General features: G+C 40.7%; 1 protein-coding gene across 3 annotated transcripts in view; it reads left to right on the forward strand.

Moving 5' to 3' along the window:
• The window catches only part of ULK4 (unc-51 like kinase 4), a 160,054-nt gene that overhangs the window by 67,591 nt on the left and 67,311 nt on the right, over nt 1–25,152 (forward strand). For all 3 annotated transcript variants that reach the window (XM_035128823.2, XM_035128825.2, XM_035128824.2), the window contains exons 31-32: nt 511–559; nt 13,648–13,753. In XM_035128823.2, the coding sequence (XP_034984714.2) occupies nt 511–559; nt 13,648–13,753 (155 nt within the window). The remainder of the gene's footprint in view (nt 1–510; nt 560–13,647; nt 13,754–25,152) is intronic.

The following is a 25,152-nucleotide window of genomic DNA, read 5'->3' on the forward strand; positions in this document are numbered from 1 at the left end:
GGCTTCTGTAGCTCTCTGTTGTCATAAAGTTGAATGTGCTTTATCTGAAACCTGGTGGTTAATCACTTCTCAGATACATAGTATGTGATTCTAATATACTTGAATGTATTAATGCAGAGAAGATAAAATAGCTAATGAAGCATACATAAAAAGCTGCTTCGGTGTATGTGTGTTAATTTCAGCATATTCACTGTAGCCTATTACTTCAAATTATTTTACTGCCTCCATTGCCCATTTGATGGGCTTAATGCATTTTAATATCTGCCTTTAAAAAAATATTAATTTACTTACTGTTCCACTCACTTGCTTCACATCTGTAAGGTAGACCAAGAAGTAATTTTTAAAGCAGTATTGGATTTCTTATGTTTTAATAGCGGTGGTAGAAGTTATTTAAATGAAGAGGGAGTCAGGGGCTGAGGTTCTGGGTCACAGATTTTAGCAACAAAGACTTTGTCACACTGTTTCATGTTCAATGGTTTAATTTGGGTTTTTGGTTTGTTTGTTTTACAGCCTTGTTGAAGAAATTCATCTTGTTCCAACTATTTTCCAAGTAATTCTGGTGAGAATATATTTTACAGAATTTGATTTTAACATAACCTTAAAGCATTATGTAATTATGACGATCTGCTTGTTAATATGCTACTTCAGTGGACATGTCATTATTTCAGAAAGGCTGTGCAGTCTTATTAGACTGATTTTGTTGTGATATATACTAGAGAAAATTCTTTCATATTCTCGTTATACTGTAGATTGTCATGCCTAACCCTGACTTAGAGCCAGACTCAGACTCATTCGAGGACAAACTGTACCACCCATTGACTGAAGACTTAGGGAAGCAGGCAGAGGGAGCAGTCAAGCCACCCTCTGTCCTGCCCTCAAAAGCATAGATACATAAGGAGTTACGCCTGAGCTGCAGGTCCAGAATGAAGTGAGAGCCTGAGAGCCCAAAGTTGCCATGTGGCTCAGGAGTTGTTGCTGTTGGCATCTGTCTCAAGAGACAGTGGAGTGTGCCTCTAGAAATGAAGTCAAACACCTGCCTTAGCAGCGCCAGAGTGTGTATGGAGGTCCTGGGCACCCAAGACAGCAAGACCCACCTCTCGGCCTTGCAGATGTGGTTCAAAGGAAAGCAGAGCAGCGCACCAGCTTGGCTGCAGGAGTTGCCAGAAGAGGCATACAAGGCGCCATCCAACCGTCTTAGGGACTTTTTGTGGGGGGGGGGAAGCAGAAATTCTACAGTTTTCCTGCAAACTATGTGCCAGGCAGTGGAAGCTCTTCCACTACCTGGCACACGAATGGGAACAAAACTAGAATTAGTTGGCTCTGGCTCTCATTGGCCACCCTGCATTTTACCCTACCAGTCCTGCCCCAATCCCTCTGGAGAGTAACATCACACCTAACTTTGCAGACTGACCTCTTGCTGCACAATGGAGCAGGGGTGAGGAACTGTCCAGATGGTATTTGCAGTGCTAGCTGGGGCCCTCCAGTTGTAACTTAGAACATCCCTGTAAGTTGTGGTGAGCCAGGCAATTCATATTACCTTAGCTATGTACCTATTGCATGGGAGAAACAGTTCTGCTTGCTTGGTGCACATGTTAGCAGCAGCATCACTGCTTATAGGGACTTACATTACCTAGAAAGTCCTGGTTGGCAGCTATGCTGGTGGTGGTTCCAATGAGAAGGGAGAATAAGCTGAGGGCAGAGGATTGATTGAATAGATATGAATTGTTCTATCCAGAGAACCATGCTACTTCTAATGAATGAGCAGGTTAGTCGTAACATCTGACAAAAAGAGTATGTTTCCAACATGTTTAGCTAGAAATAATTGGCAACATTATTTATTCAAATTGTAGGGTAGGGAGTGGACAGACTAGCTAAATTACTAAGGTGCTATAGTATGCAAAACTTTCAGAATTGGAGTAACTAATAACAGCACAGCAAGCAAAAATTTAATTGGAGGTTTTCGCTTTTGGAAAATAATTTAAGGATTAGCAGAATATTTATTTCTTTACAAAATCTGCTTGAGTGTTTTGTTGTAAATTTGCCTTTCTGTTCCTTGAGGAATAGAATTCTATTATGTCTTCCTTGATACTCCTTAAACACTGTAAAATTACAATGACTTTCTCATTTCATGGGTACCAAGCAAAAGTTTGCTTTTTCTCTAGGGAAGTTGGAAGGAGTGAAGTGGTAGCAATAATTATTGCAAAGTTAATTATATTTTCAAATTAAACTACATCCTTGGGGGAAATTCTTTCAAATCTCCAATTTAAAGCTCTGTATATGAAAAGGTTGTAACAAGGTAAATTATTTTTTTTTAAAAAAGCTCATTTTCCCCCTATATCATCATAGCCTGAATGATGGCCAGCCACACCCAAGATCAATATAACTTGAAATAATAACACCTTTTCTTAATATGTGTTTTTATGGGCAAAGCTTTATTTGTAGTTACCACAAAAGTTCACTGAAGTTTGAAAGGTTCACAATAAGCCCAGTGGCATCATTTCTGTTATACATTGTATGTATAGGTTTGGGACTGGATCAGCTTTGTTTGCCCTGATGGAGTTCCTTCTGCATGATCCCTCAGTGGCCTTCAGTACCGTTGAACATGATACCCTCCTGGACTGAATCTCTGGGATGGGTATCAGTAGGATTCTGCTCCTAGCTGCAGGATTGTGTCCAGAAAGTAGTCTTGGAAGAGGGCTCTTCAGCTCCATGGTGTTTTCACTATGGGGCACCACACTATTTTGTCAGCAATGCTGTTCGACATCTCTGTGAGGCTGTTGGGAGCAGTCATTCGGTGTTTTGGAGCAAGGTGTCATCAGTACACTGATGCTACCCAACTCTTATTTCTCTATTACATCTTAGTCGGCAGCTTGTGCATACTGGTGTGTGGATGCAGTGTTAGACTGGATGAGGGTCGATAAACTGAGCTTGAATTCTGAAAATCCTGAGGCCTTGTGGGTCAAATTGAGTGTTCTAAATGGGACTTCACTCCCTTTTAAGGAACAGGTCTGGGGGTATTCCTTGATTGACCTCTGTCACTAGAGTGACCTCTGTGGCCAGCAGTGCTTTTTACGAGCTCCAACTGGTATACCAGCTGCAACCATTTCTGAACCATGATAGCCTGACCATAGTGGTCCATGCATATTGATTTCTCAAATATTGATTTCGCATCATGTTTTATGTGGGGTTGTCCTTGTATCTGGTCCAAAGCTGCAGGTTACTGGCAACATGTTACTCGGCTGCTTAGAGCTGCACCATTTGCCGATTTAAGGTTCAAGATTCTTGTGTTCATTCACTTGGGCCCAAAGTACCTTAAATACTGTCTGGTCTCTTATACTCCACCCAGTGGGGAACTCCCTAGTGCAGCTAATCCCAGTGCACTCCCTGTCACTCACTTTAAGCTCCAAATTGTTCCTTTGTAGCCACATCCATACCTGCCCCACACATGATGTCAGGGTATGGGGAAGGCAGGTGTGATTTATGTGGGTCTAATTGGGATTTAGACCAGACCTACACAGGCCTGCAGACTAAAGGTTCCCCACCACAGCCTTAAAGTAAGTCAGTATTAGTAGTCTTCATATTACAGCTGAGGATGACTGAGACTGGGAGAGAGTGCCTTGCCTAAGATGATCTACTTAATTTGTGTCAGATAGCAGATTTAAACAGGGAACTTCCTAGTTCATAACTTAGTCTGATAGCTTCTATGATGATCATTTGATACTGTGTTCTCAAATAATTAACATTTGTTGTGTGGATAGATGTTTCAATACGGGAGAAGTTATGAGCTAATTATAAACCTCTCAATCTTATTAAACCTTTTGTAATTAAGTAATACCTGCGATAATGTTTCCAGGTTAATGGTGCTGCCATTATCTGAACACATTTCTGCATTATACTTCAGTTAATTATCTTTATTTTGAAGTCTGGTAGAATCCAAATGGTATACACCACTCTAAATATATTGCATAGAGGATTCAATAATTTAGAGGGAGATTTCATTTTCAAAAGGTCAGGCACATACCAAGTAGCTGTGTACATACAGAAAAGGTGCATTTGCACAGATGACTAGATGCCCTCCTTGTCATTTATGTGAAGAAGGCATCTGTCCACAGATTAAATTTATTTCCGGTTTAAATTCACTAAACCGGAGAAGGAAATTCTAATGTTATTTTCTAAGATGCAAAAGATGCCTTGAACCTTAGCATTTCAACATAATAAGAGCCTAACTACACATTGTATTAAATGCCTAGTATACAGTAGCAGTATACAGTTCATTGGGACAATTGTGCACAGGGAGGGAATATTTAACTCTTCCCTCTCCAACCACAAGATCTCAACAAAAATCCCACACACACTTCAAGTACAAGAAGATGAAGAAGATGAAGATGAAGATGAAGAAGAAGAAGAAGAAGAAGAAGAAGAGTAGTTTGGATTTGATATCCTGCTTTATCACTACCCGAAGGAGTCTCAGAGTGGCTAACATTCTCCTTTCCCTTCCTCTCCCACAACAAACACTCTGTGAGGTGAGTGGGGATGAGAGACTTCAGAGAAGTGTGACTAGCCCAAGGTCACCCAGCAGCTGAATGTGGAGGAGTGGAGACACGAACCCGGTTCACCAGATTACGAGTCTACCACTCTTAACCACCACACCACACTGGCTATTAGAAATTAAGCTTTTAACTCTGCCTTTTGTAAGGCTGACTATGGGCATTGTTTGTCAGGGTGGTGGCTGGGGAGGGAAGGGTTAGACCTCATCACCCTCATCATCATCATCATTTCTGCTAGTAATGATTGGTCTTGCTACCGTACCTCGGTGAAACCCAGCAGGATTGTGGTGACTTATTCCACATTTGGCGGTTTTCCTTGTGACGCTGGTCTTTGATCACAGCAAATCTCTCCACAATTCTACCTCAAGTGGGGTGATTTCCCTCAAGCTCATCACAGCTCCTTTGCCATATAATTTTGTGAAGCACTTATCAGAGGGCTGCTTCTGGTTTTGGCAGGCATATGTTCTCTTCATTGGCCTCTGTGTTTCATATACCAGTGCCCAAAATGGAGCAATTTCTGAAAACGGCACTTCTGAATATGGATGGTCTGATTCTGTACACAGCACATCTGAATTCCAAAGGCGGCAGTCACACCACTGAAGGGGTGAGTGGTTTGCCCTCACTGGTGCGCCTTTTCCTGGGGAGGTCATTTCTCCGAATTCCTGCAGTGAATAAGAGAGTTGTTCTCTGAAGAAAACAAAGGATTCTCTTCCTTCTAAATCTATTAGTTTGGCATAAATCTAAAAACCACAACAGAAGGAGATGCCACAGATCTCCTTCCACTGCAGTTCTGTGGGATCTCTTTCCTCAGTATCCTCCCCTGGTTTCTCTCCAGTTGAAGGGGAACATGTGGGTCGTGGCGGGAGCTAAGGCAATTACATAGAATCCAAATTAGGAGAAATTGTGACACCAACAGAGCAAACTAGAGCAGATGGGGATGCGCTTTCTGAATCAGTTGCTATGGAAGGCAATGAAGTGGAAGGTTATCTGAGAAGGAGCTAGAGTCCACTAGCTCTCAGGGCAAGCTTTTTTCTTCAGATGTTTATCCTGCCTTGTTGGCAAAAGCGAGACAGATTTTACAGCTTAATGAGGAATTCCTTGTGGAGCCTGAATCTTCTAATGAGTCTATGGCAGGCATCCCCAAACTGCGGCCCTCCAGATGTTTTGGCCTACAACTCCCATGATCCCTAGCTAACAGGACAAGTGGTCAGGGATGATGGGAATTGTAGTCCAAAACATCTGGAGGGCCGAAGTTTGGGGATGCCTGGTCTATGGCTTCTGGGGTAGAAAAGGTATTTCCTTCAGCTTCATCTAAACCCGTTACAGTGCCCTTTCTGCTAGCCTTTGATAGTGTTTGGAAGTCCTGATAAGCTGAAACTGAACCTCAGATAGGCTGGGTAGCATTATACCTTCCCCAATAAAATTATGCAGCAGTTCAATTTCCAGCACTGCACTAGCCTGTGGTTGCCCTGGTTTCTTCTGCTGTCACTCCTTACGAGGGGGAAAGGGGGAGCAAATGATTCCTATGATAAATTAGTGGTGGGCACATTGTGCAGGAATTTTGAGGCTGAAGCCTTCACGTCTTCAGCCACCACTTCAGTCTTTGCTAGGGTCAGATATATGTGAGCCAAGGGATTGGGATCACAGCAGGATATCCATAAATCAATTAAGGATGGACTTATGACAGCCTCTCATATGTCAGCCCTTATGCCTGTTGCATCTCTGGATACGCTATAGTTCAAGGCCAGGTCTATGGCTGCTACCACTTTGGCATGTTGGGACAGTTGGTTGTGGGAGTGGAAGGTGGATCCCAGGCACCTGGTGACCACCCTTCCCTTTTCAGGTGTCAAACTATTTGAAGAACCACTGGGAGAACATCTTGTGGAAACACAGGATGAGAAGAAAGTTCTTTCCACTGCCAGGAGAGAGGAATGGAAGGGGAAATGGAACCAGTCCACTTGCCCTTCCATGTCCCTTTTCCAAGTCTCGAAAGTATTTGGGTTATAGGCCAAGATGAGATAGTCAGGGCAGCTAGATCTGCTCAAAATCCTGCGTTTTCGGCCTCCCAAGTTCTCTGAGGGGCCAAGAAAACACATCACAGCTTGCTATCAATCTGTAAATATGTGAGAATGCAGTGGTGGCCGGGGTACTACATTTTATCAACCAGTGGAGAAACATCACTGATAGATGAGTGTTGAGCACTGTGTAACAGGTTTTTTGAGGGAAGCATCATCTCAGAGGTTAGGAGTATCCTCCACCATCATCTTCAAACATAAATTCATTGTAAAATAGATTTCTGGAAGTGTTGGCCTGACTGCAAAAGCTGCAAGTTTGTTTCTGGGCCCAGCTCAAAAAGCTGGATTTGATCTTTAAAGTCTTATATGGCTCAGGACACCTATGGCTAAAAGACCACCTTTTACCATATGAGGCTGACTGGACCCTGAGATCATCACTGGAATCCCTTTTCTGTCTGCCATTTCTGAGACAGGTCTAGAGGATAGTAACAAGATAATTGATCTTTTCTGTAGTAGCTCCCTTACTCCTCTTCTGTCTCCTTGTTTGTCCTTAAGTTTTGACTTACTCTTCAGTCCTGACTTTCCACTTGCTTCTTGATCCTGCCTCCTGGTTAGCCCTGGGGTTCTTCTGACTTGCACTTCTGGGCTAGCTACTGGCTTATCCCGTTCTTCTGCCACATCTCTACTGTCCAGGCCCCAGCTGTGACAGGCAGCTGGGGGACAAATCAAAAGAAATGGGCAGTCTCCTGCTTGCACAACCAGATGTGACTTTTTTCTCACACTAGGATAGCATTTGATCCAAGCCTCTGGCTCCAGGAATGAAAGTTCTATTACATTCTTTTTACCATTACTTTCCCTCAGCATAGCAGCAAAATTATTAAAATGCTGGTTTAAATTCTAATTAAAGGCATACCTTTTAAATCTAGAACTTTTTTGTAGCCCGGGGGGGGGGGGGTAGTATTGAGTTTTAAAAACAAGACCTACATATATTTATACTGTTTCTGAAAGAGCCACGGGTTATTTTGTAAGTAGACTGGTTTGCCTTTTTCTGTATAGCATAAGTTGCTTGTGATCAGTTTCAGACAGGGTGCGATTAAAATTCACCCCACGTAGTTGTCGTTAGGACTCACATCTGGGTAGCAGTGCAGCAGCATATTGCTGAAAGCAAATAGTCTAGCAATTTTGATCGATAATAATGGAGTCTGAGAAAACACTGGAGGCATGAATAAGATTCCATTAATAACAAAAGAGGGAGAAAGAGATGTCTAGTGCAGTTCATTTAATGCAGAACTCCCCTGAGACTGAAGTGGGGATTATTCTTGCTGCCCTTCATATTCGACACAGGTGCAGAGGACACTGATTGGATGACTGGCATCTCCATAGCAAGGATGCTCATACTCATGAATAAGAGTCTAATTATATCTTAATGATCTCTACTGCAAATAGGAAAACAAAATCCTTGCCTCTGCAAATTGTTACCTTAGTATAGCTGCAAGACTGGAGAAATTTAAATTATCCTTCTCTAATCTCAGGGGGATGCATTGTGAAAAATGAGGGTTGTTTATAGTAGAAAATTAAATTGCTGTAAAAGCTTATTTCAATAGACAGTAGAGGAACCATAATAAAATAATTTTGTAAAAATGGAAGTGAGAGCATGCTTAATGGAACATGATTAGATTTAATTTTCATGCTATCACAATCATTAAGGTGCATTATCATTCCTTACACCTAATTTAGGCTCTTTACCAGTCTCACGGAGTTACTTTTCCATGAGGCACTGAAATACATGTTGCGCTGGAAATAAAAATGACTAATAATGCAACATTTGATATGTCCTCTTGAAAACATGGTTGCAGATCTTAAGTTGAAAGCATCCTGAAGTAGAATCATCTGTTTATGTAAACAAATGTTTATAGAGAAAATGAATTTCATGGAATAACATGTTCAACATTTATGTGAAGGCTTCAGGTGGTGGTTTGTTTCATTAGCAAGTGGAGTCTCGATCACCAGTGCACTTTTTCTCTCAAATTGGATCTGGCTTACCGTGCTTCCCAAGTAATCAAAGCAAATATTGTTGTCTACTCCCGAACAAAAGCCAATTGCAGTACTTGCATTGATTCTTTACTTGTTTTACCGATTTGCAATAGCTATGGAATATATAACTTTAGAAAATGGAAGTTACCTTGCCAAGTTATATGATCCATGTTGCACTTGACTCCAAATCCTCTGATTTCAAACAGATGTTCTTCTTAAGTTGCCCATGAGTTTGTAACATGGTTGTAGGCCTCCAGTGGTGGGTAACTTTACTACCTCATGCTTCATTGCTTGCATCTTAGCAGAGAACCACAGCCTTTCCACATGATGTGTGCCTATTTAAGTATTTCCATTATTGATCAATTATATACAGTAATCACATTGTTGAAATCAAACGTTTATAAATCCCTTATGATGTGAAGTAACCATCTGCACTCTCTTTCCCTAGTATTAACTTGCATCATAAAATCAAAAACAAATATAAACAATACAGATTTGGAATCCAATCTATTAGTCATATATTTTGGTTCTGGATAGGTAGCAAAACCTGATCTTATCTTATACAATCTGGGTAGAACAGGCAACTGCCACATCCATCGACTGAGATGGCTCAGTTGGTGGAGCATGAGACTCGTAATCTTAGGGTTGTGGATTTGAACCCCACATTGGGCAAAAGATTCCTACATTGCAGGGGGTTGGAGTAGATTAGTCTACGGGTATAGGGCAGTATACAAATAAATAAAATAAAATAAAATAAAATAGATTACTGTATCCTCATGGTTCCTTCCAATTCCACAATTCTATGATTCTATTATACTATTTCACTGTGGGCAAGCTAACATACTATTGCATTACTCTGTTTCATCATGGCTACAAAATAATTTATTTCTCAGACTTTGCTAGAAACTATTGGTGGAATTCAACATTGCACTAATATGGTAGTTCCGCCGGCGCAAGTATTCCTACTTGCCAGGCGGAACTATCTCCCCTCTCCTCCCCCTAACATGCTGTTTTGGGATTCTCACAACTCTCCAGAGTGGATTTTGGGAAGAAGAAGACATCTGCAATAAAACAAGAGTCTTAAGTCTTATGCATTACTGGGGAGAAAAGGATAATTAGTCATGGAAGTGACATTTTAGCCTTTTGTCACAAACCAAATGTAGATTCATTCTACAATTTTAATTAAAAATATAATATTAATGGATCTAAATTTATTACGTTGATATAAAATATAAAATATATAAATAACATATATAAATAATACAAATAAAAATTTATACAATAGAATAGCCACCTATCTTTAGACTGTGATTTTGGCTTTCTGGGTGCTGGTAGGAATAACTTATACCAAATTCACCATAAAACATTGATACTTCTAATTTTTTCCATAGACAGTCAGTATAGACATTGATGCTTGTTTTATTAGTTTTCACACAAATGCTACACTAAACAACCTTTTAATATGTGAGACATAACTCCCCCCCAAACATCATTTCTAGATTACTGTATCTGTAGAAGACGATATGAGGACTTCACACACACACCCCACTCCCAATAATTATCTTGTTTGCCAACAAAGGTCATGTAGAAGCTCAGAGATAGAGATGCCCCTAGTAAATGCAATTTAATCAGTGTAATTTCATTAAGTGGAATAACATTACTGTGTGAAATGTCATGGCATCCTATGATTTTGTTAAATTACATACCTGGAATTAACCCTTACAGTGTGTTTTGATCTGTCAGAGTTGAAAGATAAATACGAATCTATTCTCTTAGGAGGTTAAATTGTTTCAAAACTCAGTAGTACTGACACATGTTAAGATCTGATTCATTAACATGGGCTACATAGCTTGATTTCTGGGGGGGGGGGTCCCTATTTGTTTCACAATCTAAAATATAATTTATTCCATCATTCTGTGCTGCTTAAAATGTAAATAAAAAGGCTAGTGCCCTAAAAAGTATTAGTTTTGGTGGGTTATTTCTGAATTCCAATTTATTTATTTATTTTCCTTTCCTTGTTGTACCCTTGGTATTTCATAGCTGGCCTGTTGAAGCACTGAAGCAATTAGTTTTGAGAAGGCTGATTCTTCAGGGTCCAGTGCTTTCTTGCCTTTCATTTGCTGAAGCTGTACATTTTAATGAAGTTGTTTCATCTGTGTTGCCAAACACTAGAATTTTGCTGCTTCAGTTCTAATTATCTCTGCTGGCAAATGCTATGTTTTATTAAAGCTGTCAAGAGCACTGTTCATTAAATGTCCACAGTCTGTGGTGTCGTACACACAAATTAGATCAGCTTTTCTCATTGATGGATTGTGTAGAACTTAAATTCTTTCTACACAAGCCTTAGAATCCAATGTAACAGCCACAGCAACTCTATATGTATATGAGAGACATACCTATGACTTCATGATAATTGGGGCCAATTCAGACATGCAGAAACTGATGTGGCAGTCCTTTCACAGTACTGTGTCATCTCAGATTTCATGTGGTGGCTCAGTTGCCACTTTCCCCCAGACTTTTTGTGCTGCTCCAGGTTGTTTTCAGCACTCCACTGCTGGCTCAATGTCCACAAACATACTTCATTGTGCACTGGTAGAATAAAACTATGTTTCTCTCCATGGCATATTGGTCTAAACCAGGCATCCCCAAACTTCGGCTCTCCAGATGTTTTGGACTACAATTCCCATCTTCCCCGACCCCTGGTCCTGTTAGCTAGGGATCATGGGAGTTGTAGGCCAAAACATCTGGAGGGCTGCAGTTTGGGGATGCCTGGTCTAAACCATACATAGCAGGCACTGATGGAGCAAGTTTAAAGAGCACTACGCCATGTCTAGTTTGAGACAGGGCTGTTTATACAATCTTAATGCAATATTAATATTTTCAACAGCATCTATGCAACATTTCATTAGACAGCTGTGTAACCGTTGATTGATTTCTGCTCAGAGAAATGTGGTATCATTAAATGTTGTCAACCTCGTGAAAGAATTGGAGAGCTGCACATATTTTTCTCTATTATACTGATACATCATAAAGTTGGATTTTATTATCTTTTTATCAACTATATGGTGCATTGGACACAGACTGACATATTTATTACACTGAATTGAAGGTATTTAAGGCATCATCATCTGTAACTTTTATCTGGGTGATCTTTCTGCTTGCTTTGCAATTTGTATTTGACAGAGGACATGGTTTCCTATTAGTAGTTAGCTTTATTGTGGATAGTGTGTTCTTGCTTTCATATTTATTAATGAGCTTGAGATGATCTAAAAATGTTTTAAGAATAGAGTTAAAATAATTAGCAGTCATGAATTGTTCTGATTTGAACACGCCCCTGTTTGCAGTTGGAAATAGACAGAAGAGTATTGGAGTGGGCAATTGATGGACACACAGATTACTCACTAACTTTACTTGTATTTCTGTCTTGTGACTTGAAGAAGTGCAGGGGAGGTTAGTAGAGACAAGTTAGGACTCCTCGCCTATTCTACTCTTGGGAAGCTTCAGTGCGGAGGCATGGCTCAGTGGGTTTGCTCTTCAGATTATTCCCAGCCCTTCTTGCTTCCAGAAGATGGGATCACAACCATTTTGGGCCCCTCATGAAACGCTTTCAAAGTAACAAACACCGTATTTTTCGCTCCATAACACGCAGTCGTTCCCCCCAAAAAGAGTAAGGAGAAATCTCTGTGAGTGTTATGGAGCGAATGCCATGGCTCTGAGAGCGGGATCCCTTGGCTGCCGCTGCAGTCGGGAGCAGAGGGATGCCTCTGTCTCTGGAGCCATTTAGAAACAGGGAGAGGGGTGTTGAAAACAAGCCGCTCAACAGCTGATAGCCAAGCTGATCGGCAAGCCAGATAGGGGACACTACTGTAGCAATAAAGGAGGCTGCCTGGGAGCGGGGAGGTTAAAACAGCGAACTTGCAAGCAATGAGGAGAGCAGTTAGAAGAAAAAAAGTGTTGTGCACCTTGATGATACGGAGGTATAAACATTTAAATAAATAAATAAATAAATAAATCATACTGTATTAGTAAATGGGCATAGTCAGTGTTGTGATATATGCTGCAAAGTATCAGTAAAATTAGTTGAGTTCTGAACTTTAAACTATTTTCAAGTTTTGTTTGATTTGCTAATGTTATGCTAGGTAACTGGGCAAGACTGAGTGTGGGACACTTACTGTACATGAACCTAAAAAGTGGGGGAACTGTCAGAGAACCATCAAGAGCCTCTTCTCTCATGGGGGTACTCAAGAAGTCATTGGGGAGTGGGCTTTGAACAGCCAGATAAAGATAACTCCCTGGAAGGGTTCAGGAATGGCTGTGAAGTGTATAGATTCCTTTGTTCCTTTTGACAGCAATTCCCCCCATTTGCCCCTCCCCCTTTTTTTCCCTGAGGCAACTTGGATTGTAGATTGCCTGGTATCCAAGCACAAAGCACTTGCTTCATCAAATGAAAATAACAGAAAATATCTAATACTTTTTTTAGGATTGGCAACAGATTTTGAGTTATCATCAGGAGGAAGTACATTGCCTACTTATTTAGTTTATTGTATTTTGTCATCACATTGGGACACCATTTGGATTTACATCCTCTGCTACAAAAATGGCTTGGGCGGCTCCTGTATATTTTGATTGTTTACTTTTGTTACAGTTAGAAAATAAACACTAAAAGCACTGCTGTTTAAATTAATGGTTACAGGTGACAAGTATCTTATTTGATTACATCTATACATTTTCTTCATATCGTTTATCAGTGATTGTACTGTAGCACAAAGTCAGATCTGGAAATATGCATCAGGACTGTATATTGGAATTTTACTTGATTGCCATTCTTTGTAATGTAATACAGTATGTGCAATAGCAAGTTTCATTATGGTCAAAGTTAATCTGTTGCATATCTAGAATAAACATTATATAAGGTAGGTGCATAGTATCAGCTATTTCCAGCATCAGGTGTTCCTAGAGTCTTCATCACCCGCTGGGCTTCCTTTTCAATGTGACTTAACCTTTTGTACACTTGGAAGGAAAATTCTTATACAGATATATTTTCATTGCAGGAACATCAAGGTGCACTTCTGGGGAATACAATGCAAAGTGCAGTGGCAGTCTTGAATAACTTGGTTTCCTGTAGGAAAGCAAACATGACATTACTTTATGAGCAAGGTATGTATTTTAACACTGTTTCACTGTACACCTATTGTACACAAATATTTGGCAGCATGTTTCTTCAGAATGTGACTTAGGAAGAATAACCATCTCAGAATGGCTTCCATCACTGGTGATTTCTCCTTAATTCCAAAATTTAGTATGTTGTCAATAGTTACAGAGTCAAAAACTTTTAAAATTTCCCCACAATTGCCCTAGTTTAATGAGGGGAGACTCCAGGCTTGTGGGATCTACTTTCCTTTTTACTAGAAACTCAAGATCCATCAGTCAGAGTCAAGTGTAAAATAGTGGCTGGGGTGTATGAATAGAACTAAACTCATAGCCCATTAAAAAAAAAACACTCCCAAGTTTCCCTCCAAGTTTTCTTTGGACTTCTTGCACTTGAGTTTAATGTGTGTATCTGAAGCTGTTTTTTGTTCCCGTTTAAAAAGCATCATCTACATAATGTCCCACTCAAACAGTTTTAAAACATCATAAAAATTCTAACAGTTTAAATGCATTCTCAGCCAGTGACCTCGGGGTTACCAGGTGGAACCCTCACAGGGATGTTATTCATATGTCTCTGGAGTGTTTGGTTTCATTTTTTACTTAGATAAAGTTTTATTGGTTTAGCCCTCAGATTTTGTCTGATATGCTGCTCTGTCTTGCTGCCAAGAAACTACATTTGAAAAGCAAATCAAAGAGCCTAATTAGTTTTTGCATTTTTTTGGTCTAAGAATTCATGTGCATTAGATGAAGGATATTATAGCATGACATCCAGGTTACCTGTTACACACATTGCATGATGCATCTTGCTTCCTGACTTTCTGAACTTTTAATGTTTGTCTGTTCAACTGCTCTTACAGCTAGAGCAAGAGGGGCACAGGACTTTATGCTTTTCCCATGCTGTTCAAAATGCACTTTTTTTCATCTTGAGCAACTCTTGATGTTTGAAGAACAGGAGGAAGTTTTTTTAAAAAAACTATATGAATCATGCTGAGAACTGTATTCAGCAATGTCCAAAAGCACACTGTCTCATCTGAAATTAGTCAAAACCAGGAAGTCAAAGGTTACCAAAACACTTGGACAAAATAAAAGAAATAATTTTAAATCATACCACTGTGATTCTGCTTAGGAATTTTAGTTACCTAATTATTTAATTAATCAACTCCCTTTGAAGAGATTTAAATAAAATTGCATATCATCAGAGCCCAAAATATAAATGCTTTCTTATCATATAGAAAGATATGTAAGATAACTTACAATTTATTAAACAAAAGCTACCAGTTTACAATGTCGTTTTCCATCTCATGACAGTAACACGCCAAGCCCAAAACAGCATCAAAAAATAATAAGGGTGTTGCTAATTGGCACAAAAAAGATTGATGGAGATAGTTGGAATATATTTTAATTGCATGCAATACAATTCTAAGCATATTAACTCAGAATTAAGTTCCACTGAGTTCAATGGTACCTCTGGTTACGAACTTAATTTGTTCTGGAGGTCCATTCTTAACTTGAAACCATTCTTAATCTGAGGTACCACTTTAGCTAATGGGGCCGCCTGCTGCCGCCATACCGGTGGCGCACGATTTCTGTTCTCATCCTGAGGTAAAGTTCTTAACCCGAGGTACTACTTCCGGGTTAGCGGAATCTGTAACCCGAAGTGTTTGTAACCCGAGGTGTTTGTAACCCGAGGTACCACTGTATTTCCCTGTAATTGTGACTAAGATTGAAGTCTCAGTCACTCAGAAAAAAATGTTTGTCTACTCCTTGCTTATTAACAAAGCAATTTTGATATCATTGCTACAATGACTGCACTTGTACCATATGTGAAATGTTTCTCTACCAGAAACTACTGAATTTTGTGCACACAATAGAAGTTAAGATATTTTGCTTTGTGATTGTCATGTGAAGTAGCAACCTTATCAACAACCCTACAATCTTTAATAATAATAATAATAACAACAACAACAATATATATATTTAATATCCCACCCATCTTACTGTGTTTCCCCAGTCACTCTGGACGACTTATAACATATATAAAAACACAACAAAGCATCAAACATTAAAAAACAAAATATCCTATACGAGCAACAAACAAACCAACAAATCAATAGAAACCAATAATAACAACAATAATGAGCATTGTATGTGGGGTCAAGCCTATGAATTTACTCTAATTACTCACTTTTTAAAATCAACTAATACTTTAAAAACAAAGTGTTAAACAAAATATCAGTTGTTATTTTGGAAGGTGAAAGATGTAAATCAATGCAGGAATAGCCTGTTGGTGTCATTGATATTAAAGCAATGGAGAGAAGTTAACTCTAATGCGTTACTTTTTAATCTTCAGAAATTGCTGCACAATAAACCATGAATTATAGGCTGTCCCTCTATTTTAGAGATGTTGTACCTGCTGAATATTGGATACTAAAATAAAATTGAATTTCCCAAGTATCACGTAAACTGTCATAACCATCATGTGGCTTGGAAAGCGGTTGTGTAAACAAGCACCTTACACACATTACTGTGTTAAAGCTTCCAAAGGCAACTTTCAATAGAAATGACTTGTCACAGCTGTAACTACACGAAGAAGACCTTTAGTGAAATCACAAATGGGAGCTTGCAGCAGTTGTTACATCCAAGATTGTATTAAGAGAAAACAATAGGCCCTTAATGCATGGGCAGTTATTAAAAAGAGGATTAGGTCTGCAATAAACCTTGGTAGAAGACACTTAATAACTCATTTACACCTCATGAAAGAAAGATAATAGTAGTCAACCTTCACGGGTGAGATCCTCTGTTCCATCTTGTAGTCCACTGCTTTGACTTTTAGTCAAATGTCAAGAGATTAATTAGATTTCAAATGTCTTTGTGCCTGTCGTATTGTTAAAGTCTGTTAAATCTTGCATCCTTAAAGTGACTCCTCTGAGAGCAGCAATCCAGCATTAACGCTTTTAATCAAAAAGGTCATGTGTCAGCCTTTTATATTTTTAATATATAATGGGCAATTTTCAAAAGGTTCTGAGATCCTGATAAGCCCCAAAGAGAGTACAGCATGCTTAAATGCTTGCAGGACCCTTCCTGTATGTATAGGTAATTTTATTACAAGTCCAATCTCCAGAGTCAACTTTATTTTCTCTTCCATCAGCCCTTACCCAACTCCTACGTTACACTGTCATTGTTGAATAGATCTTGAATCCCTCATGATTTCCCAAACTTTCAATTTTCATCCATTAAGCACAACCTTCCCTTGGAATAATGTATACTATTTTGAATATCTTACATTAAGAATGTAATGTTTTGTGGGGCCACATTGTGAATGGATTTAAGGAAGAAGCAGTATCAGTTCAATAAAGTGCCTGATTAATATGCCTTTTTGCTCCAGAATCATAGGGGTTTTTTCTTAAACAAAGGAGTTCAAAAGTTGCAACGAAGAGACATAGCACAGAGGGCCATTAAATAGGTCGATTTTGTAGTTGTCTAATTGGGAGCAACTAAAGTGTTTTGCTTTTCCAGTAATTCCTGCTTTTCAGCTGTTAATACTATTTTTAATACTAGAATTGGTTGAGATTTTTAAAAAGTTTTAATAGTGGAACTCTTGACTGTTTGATCCTTCATCATGGCTTGGGCACAATCTACACATGTAAAAACCTAGGTGATATAAAGTTTCTGACTGTGTCTCTTGTACTACAATCCTAGACCAGGCATATAAGTGGACAGTGTCTTTATGGGGAGGGCTGTACCTCAGTGGCACAGAATGTGCTTTTCATGCAGAAGGTTCAAATATTAATTTCCGGAATCTTCAGTAGGTCTGGGGGAAAAGGTCAGTTCTAAAGCTGTGGAGAGGAGCTGATATTCTGTTTAGTGCAGGCATGGCCAAACTTGGCCCTCCAGCTGTTTTGGGACTACAACTCCCATCATCCCTAGCTAACAGGACCAGTGGTCAGGGATGAATCATAGAATCATAGAGTTGGAACAGACCACAAGGGCCATCCAGTCCAACCCCCTGCCAAGCAGGAAACACCACCAAAGCATTCTTGACATATGGCTGTCAAGCCTCTGCTTAAAGACCTCCAAAGAAGGAGACTCCACCACACTTCTTGGCAGCAAATTCCACTGTCAAACAGCTCTTACTGTCAGGAAGTTCTTCCTAATGTTTAGGTGGAATCTTCTTTCTTGTAGTTTGAATCCATTGCTCCGTGTCCGCTTCTCTGGAGCAGCAGAAAACAACCTTTCTCCCTCCTCTATATGACATCCTTTTATATATTTGAACATGGCTATCATATCACCCCTTAACCTTCTCTTCTCCAGGCTAAACATACCCAGTCCCCTAAGCCGTTCCTCATAAGGCATTGTTTCCAGGCCTTTGACCATTTTGGTTGCCCTCCTCTGGACACGTTCCAGCTTGTCAGTATCCTTCTTGAACTGTGGTGCCCAGAACTGGACACAGTACTCCAGGTGAGGTCTGACCAGAGCGGAATACAGTGGTACTATTACTTCCCTTGATCTAGACGCTATACTCCTATTGATGCAGCCCAGAATTGCACTGTTGACTCATGTCAAGTTTGTGGTCTACCAGGACTCCTAGATCCTTTTCACATGTACTGCTCTCAACCATCCTGTATTTGTGCCTTTCATTTTTTTTGCCCAAGTGTAGTACTTTACATTTCTCCTTGTTAAAATTCATCTTGTTTGCTTTGGCCCAGTTGTCTAATCTGTTAAGGTCATTTTGAAGTGTGATCCTGTCCTCTGGGGTATTAGCCACCCCTCCCAATTTGGTGTCGTCTGCAAACTTGCTCAGGATGCCCTCAAGCCCATCATCCAAGTCATTGATAAAGATGTTGAATAAGACTGGGCACAAGACAGAACCCTGTGGCACCCCGCTAGTCACTACTCTCCAGGATGAAGAGGAGCCATTGATGAGCACCCTTTGGGTTCGGTCAGTCAGCCAGTTACAAATCCACTGAATGGTAGCATTGTCTAGCCCGCATTTTACCAGCTTCTTTACAAGAATATCATGGGGCACCTTGTCAAAGGCCTTGCTGAAATCAAGATAAGCTATATCCACAGCATTCCCTTCATCTACCAGGCTTGTCATTCTGTCAAAAAATGAGATCAGATTAGTCTGACATGGGGATTGTAGCCCCAAAACAGCTGGAGGGCCAAGTTTGACCATGCCTGGTTTAGTGGATGATACAGTGGAGTGTGTGCGCGTGTAGATATGCTTCTGTACACATGGTTTTGCTTTGTATGTGGCTGCCGCACATGCCAGTTGGAGGGTAACCATTATGAGTTTTTGAAAGAATAAATAATGGGAATATTTTTTGTAGAAGTGTAATTAAAGGTTATACATTGGAATCTAATGTTGACAGTGCCACTGTGTGATGTGTCAGATATAATTATAAAAACTCTCAGAAGTTGCTGGAGAGTAAATTCAAAACGTGGTTCAAAGGTTATCTAGAACAATCCCTTGTAATACCTGATAGACAGCTTTTATGGTGATTTTTGTCCGATATAGGCTTGCATAAAACTTTGAAGGTGAAAAGTGCTAAACATAGTAAGAATTAAGTGCTGTTAATTACCATTCTGCCATTCTACCTAATATCTTTATTCTGTGATATTTAATTGGCTCTCCTGGAATTAGCACGTTTTGTAAAGCATTGAACTCAAACCATCCCTTAGAAGGACAGTTCACTTCTGTAAGGAGGGGACTTTTTATCCCATTCTTGCATATTTCTTATTTGAATTCGGTTGTGCTCAATGCTTATGTCCTCAGAAAAGAAATGTTAGGGCTCAGCTATGTGTGGTAACACCGCCCTCTGATCTGGGAACCTTTCCCTGCTAATCCCTATGTGCTGCTACTCAATAGTGAGTGAAATGTACTCTGTACCTCAAAGGTAGGGACTTTTTTTTCAGTCTGAGGGCTGCATTCCCTTATGCACAACCTTATGTGGGCAGGATGCCAATGAAAGGGAGGGTCAGGGAAAAAGTGGATAGAGCAGCAGGTGGGACTCTTGCTCTGTACACTCCAGCTACACAAAATTCAGACACATCATCATCAAATTTATTACCTGCCCTGTAGCAACAGAGCCAAGGGCAGGTTACAACAATTTAACATTTAAAACAGATTACAATAACAGGAATAGGTGAGACCTGAAAGCACATCTCAGGTGTCAAAGAACAGGGGTATAGAGGTGAGTCTTCAGCATTTGCCAAACGCTGTATAGTGTATAGCGAGGCACACCTCCAGGGAAGGGAATTCCACAACTTTGGGGCTGCTCTCCTGGGCCACCTCCACCAAAAATCTCTGAGAGAGAGAGAGAGACGGAGCTACCAAGAGGGCCCCCTCTGCTGATCTTAACACCCTGAGAGGATTTGTAGGGAAGGAGACAGTTTTTTAGATGTTTGGAACCTAAGTCATTTAGGACTTTAAAAACTAGCATAAGCATCTTGAATTGGGCCCAGAAAGCTCTCCCTTCAGGCAAGCGAGGGGTATTATTACAGATCTAAAACATGTTACAGCTAGGCAAAAGCTACTGAGGAGGGCACGGAGCAGGGGCAGTTGTATGGGGAGAAGGTGTTGCCTGGGAAGAGAAAAGAGATGTTTTGGAGGGCCTGAGGTTCCTCATCCCTGCTGTAGCTTCTTGGGAGTACTTTGCTCTGTTTTTGCTCAATATGTTCTAGGGTTCACCATTGTAATGGAAAATAAAATAAAACCAGATTATGAGTTATTCTGGATTTCAGATAAAACACTGCACCCTTTGATTTCTAAAACCTGATGATGAATAAATATGTTGCAATATAATAAATTGAGAAGGTATATAATGAAAGGGTTAACACTGCATGCTCAGTGGGCACAGAATGTTGACTGAGGGTTCAAGTAGGGAGGCAAATGTGGTGTGGGTGGGTTAGAAAATGAATTGGAGTGCTGGAACCAAAGAAGTACTGCACAATGGTACTTCTTTGGTTCCAGCATTCCAATTCATAACAAAGATCAGGCAAGAATACACACAAGAGTTCAGATGTGGCATTTATAAGCAATAACAAAAAAATGCTGGCCTCCCATGCTAAAAAAAAAGTGATTTGTTTTTGTTGCCACATGCAAACTCTGTGTGTATTCTTGCCTGATCTCTGTTATTATTCTAACATTATCTCACCATCCTGTGAATTCCTAGAATCATGAGCAACTACTGTATTTTTTCGCTCCATAAGACGCACCTGACCATAAGACACACTTAGTTTTTAGAGGAGGAAAACAAGGAAAAAATTATTCTGAATCAATGGCTGCTCATCCCTCCCCCCCCCCTGCCGCCGCTGGGAGACATGGCTCTGGCGGCAGAGGCACCCCTCCGTTTGAGGGACCCCGCTGCCGTCCAGTGCCTTCACTCCATAAGATGCACATACATTTCCCTTCCTTTTTAGGAGAGAGGAGGTGCGTCTTATGGAGCGAAAAATACGGTAAAAATGCACAGGACAGCTGCTTTATGCCATAGAGAAAAGAACCTGTCTAAGCAAAGTCGTTACACTGCATGAGTCTTATTTTGTTGTCTTCGAAATGGATGGCTTGGAAGGTTTGTTTCGGCACTGCGAAAACAAAACACTTCTGCTTCCCACCACCAGAACAACCCCCAGTTTTTTACTCCATCTCAGGAAGGAATAGTAGTAGTAGTAGTAGTAATAATAATAATAATAATAATAATAATAATAATAATAAATTTATTTATACCCTTCCCATCTGACTGGGTTTCCCCAGCCACTCTGGGCGGCTTCCAACAGAAAAATAAAATACAGTAATCTATTAAACATTAAAAGCCTCCCTAAACAGGGCTGCATTCAGATGTCTTCTAAAAATCTGGTAGCTGTTTTTCTCTTTGACGTCTGATGGGAGGGAGGGCGTTCCACGGGGCGGGCGCCACTACCAAGGAGGCCCTCTGCCTGCATCCCTCTAACTTGGCTTCTCGCAACGAGGGAACCGCCAGAAGGCCCTCGGTGCTGGACCTCAGTGTCCGGGCAGAATGATGGGGGTGGAGATACTCCTTCAAGTATACTGGACCGAGGCCATTTAGGGCTTTAAAGGTCAGCACCAACACTTTAAATTGTGCTCGGAAACATACTGGGAGCCAATGTAGATCTTTCAAGACCAGTGTTATGTGGTCTCGGCGGCCGCTCCCAGTCACCAGTCTAGCTGCCACTTTCTGGATTAGTTGTAGTTTCCGGGTCACCTTCAAAGGTAGCCCCAGGTAGAGCGCATTGCAGTAGTCCAAGTGAGAGATAACTAGAGCATGCACCACTCTGGTGAGACAGCCTGCGTACCTGATGGAGCTGACAGCTGCCCTGGACACAGAATTGACCTGCACCTCCATGGACAGCTGTGAGTCCAAAATAACTCCCAGGCTGCGCACCTGGTCCTTCAGGGGCACAGTTACCCCATTCAGGACCAGGGAGTCCTCCACACCCGCCCGCCCCCTGTCCCCCAAAAACAGTACTTCTGTCTTGTCAGGAATCAACCTCAATCTGTTAGCCGCCATCCATCCTCCAACCACCTCCAGGCACTCACACAGGACCTTCACCACCTTCACTGGTTCTAATTTGAAAGAGAGGTAGAGCTGGGTATCATCCACATACTGATAAACACCCAGCCCAAACCCCCTGCATGTAGATGTTAAAAAGCATGGGGGAGAGGACAGAACCCTGAGGCACCCCACAAGTGAGAGCCCAGGGATCTGAACACTCATCCCCCCCCACCACTTTCTGAACACGGCCCAGGAGGAAGGAGCAGAACCACTGTATGACAGTGCCCCCAGTTCCCAGCCCCTCTAGACAGTCCAGAAGGATGTTATGGTCGATGGTGTCAAAAGCCGCTGAGAGATCCAGCAGAACTAGGAAAGAGCTCTCACCTTTGTCCCTAGCCTGCCGGAGATCATCAACCAGTGCGACCAAGGCAGTTTCGGTCCCATGATGAGGCCTGAATCCCGACTGGGAGGGATCCAAATGGTCCGCTTCTTCCAGGCATGCCTGGAGTTGTTCACCAACCACTCGCTCAGTCACCTTGCCCAAGAATGGAAGATTTGAGACTGGGCAATAGTTGGCCATATTGGATGGTTTTTAAAGAAGTGGTTTAATAACCGCCTCTTTCAGTGGGTCTGGGAAGGCTCCCTCACAGAGAGAAGCATTCACCAACCCGCGAAGGAAGACAGGAGGTAGCTAATCTAAGCACACCTTGCAGCTGGAGGGGATGAAGAAAGACAGAGGTTATCGCCAGAGTTTCACTGAGCTCTCCAAAGTGAGCCTAACTCCGGGGACCATGCCTGCTTTTTTCTCCAGCACCAAAGTTGAAGCTGTGGGGGGGGGAGCATGGGTCTGCACAAGTCCAGTGACCAAACACCCAAGCCTGCAATCTTGTATATGCTTACCTAGGAGTAAGTCCTATTGAATACAGTGGGATTTCTGAGTTGCCATGCATTAGTTGCACTGAAGGAGATAGGAATCCATGAAGCTTCACAACCACCTACTGAAATTTATTATTTTTTCCCCCATTGAATTAGATTGCAACACAAGATTTCAATCAAGTATGGCTGGATTTACTACACTAATAGTAAAATGTTCATATATAATGGAATAGTAATATAAAACTCCAACACTTCTATCCCAATCTAATTATTATCCCTCCAAAATATAATGAAAGCTAGTACATCATTTTGGAGTAGCAACTCCATCATGCACAAAAGACCCTATTGATAAAGTGGTAAATGGAGTACCAGCAATTATGAATAATAATTAAATGTATCTATGTAATTTTGCAAAAGGTGCAGATTAGAAAACTTATAAATGGACTCCCATCTGCAGAGCAAACGAGGAACTATGGGTAACACTACCTATGGTTACTTTAAACAAACCAACTTGATAAACCATGGTTTAAAGATAATTGAATGAAAATTACCCATAACAAACCACAGTTAAATGAAAGCAAAAACAAGCTCTTCCAAACGCCTCCTGGCCCTGTGGGAATAGGGGTAAGTTATGCATCCCAGGGACCAGGCTGGGACAAACTAGGAAACACTTCAGACTTCAGCTTTTACCACCCACCAGCTGATTTCTGTAGGCATTGGCTGAGTGAGTGAGTTCCCTAGTAGATGTAGCAGACTTTGGCTCTTCCGCCCATCAGTGAATGCAGCCTAACATATCTGACATGATTGTTCCAAGGATAAAATGGACATGGAGAGAATCAAATAGCCCCCCCCCCCAGTTTGTTGGGGGAAGGAGGGGATAAAAACGTATTAAAATAAATAAGATGCGGAAAAAGGATTAGAACTAGAAATATACCATTTCTCTATTTAATGTTAGTCTTTAATACTCGCAGAACCTCTTTTCCATTTGTACGCTGTTCCAATTAGACAAACACTGGGAAAGGAGGGGTACATTCCAAGAAGCCCAAATTTGTAGCATGCTTTGTAGCACCATTGTAAAGCATGCTTTACTGAAGAAGCAAGTGTACCTGACAAGCATTACATTTCCCACCTTTGAACGATTCAAGCCACGTGACGGTTCATAAATATTGCCATTATCTCTATTGGCCTCCTTAAGTACAACCTATCTGCTTTGAACAGTTCACTACAAGTCCTACAAGTCCCTAGTGCTGATTTGCAGGCACTGCTAATTTGCATACTACAGCAGAAAACAGGCAATTAAAAGATAAAATATGCTGCATCATAAAATTCCTCAGTAAGCTTTACTAGGTTTTAATTATTTTCATATTTCACTAGTAACTGAAATATTAGGTTGAAGATCTTAGTACAGGCCTTTCCTTTTCATTCTCGGTAGATGAATTTCAGCAACTAAATTTGTAGGTCGGAGGCGGATTCTAAATATATTTTCATTACAGGACTTTAATTACAAAAGGGTGGATGAAAAAAATATTTACCCATCATACAAATAAAGATATCCCATTAAAATTGGAATTAAAAAAAAAAGATGTGTTGTAAGATCAGACTAAGAGTTCTGAAGTGGAAGTAAGTCAGTCCAACAGTGCATAATGGAAAACAGCCATGTTCAATCACAGGATGAGACCTCAAGGCATACTACAAGAATCAGTGTAAAGTTGTTTTAAAGTGGTAGCCATCAAGGTGGCAGTGTTTTATAAATCACTATCTGAGCATTTTTGTGTGTGAAGGGCAGCATCAAAATCTCTCAATAAATAACCAGCAGTTTAGTAGATTCTATGAATTAATTAGGCAAGTTATAAAGGTCCGATTCTTCTTCATCATCTTCTTTTTGCTCCAGTATAATTGTCGACCTATTTCATTGCATGAGTTATATTGTTTTGCCAGAGGAAAACATAAAAATAATTCCAAGCCCACTAAAAGTAGGCAAAATCATTATAGCATGCCAAAAGGGACATGTCTGCTTCT

Source organism: Zootoca vivipara, chromosome 12 (genome assembly GCF_963506605.1).
Source record: "Zootoca vivipara chromosome 12, rZooViv1.1, whole genome shotgun sequence".
In the NCBI taxonomy this organism is placed as follows: domain Eukaryota; kingdom Metazoa; phylum Chordata; class Lepidosauria; order Squamata; family Lacertidae; genus Zootoca; species Zootoca vivipara.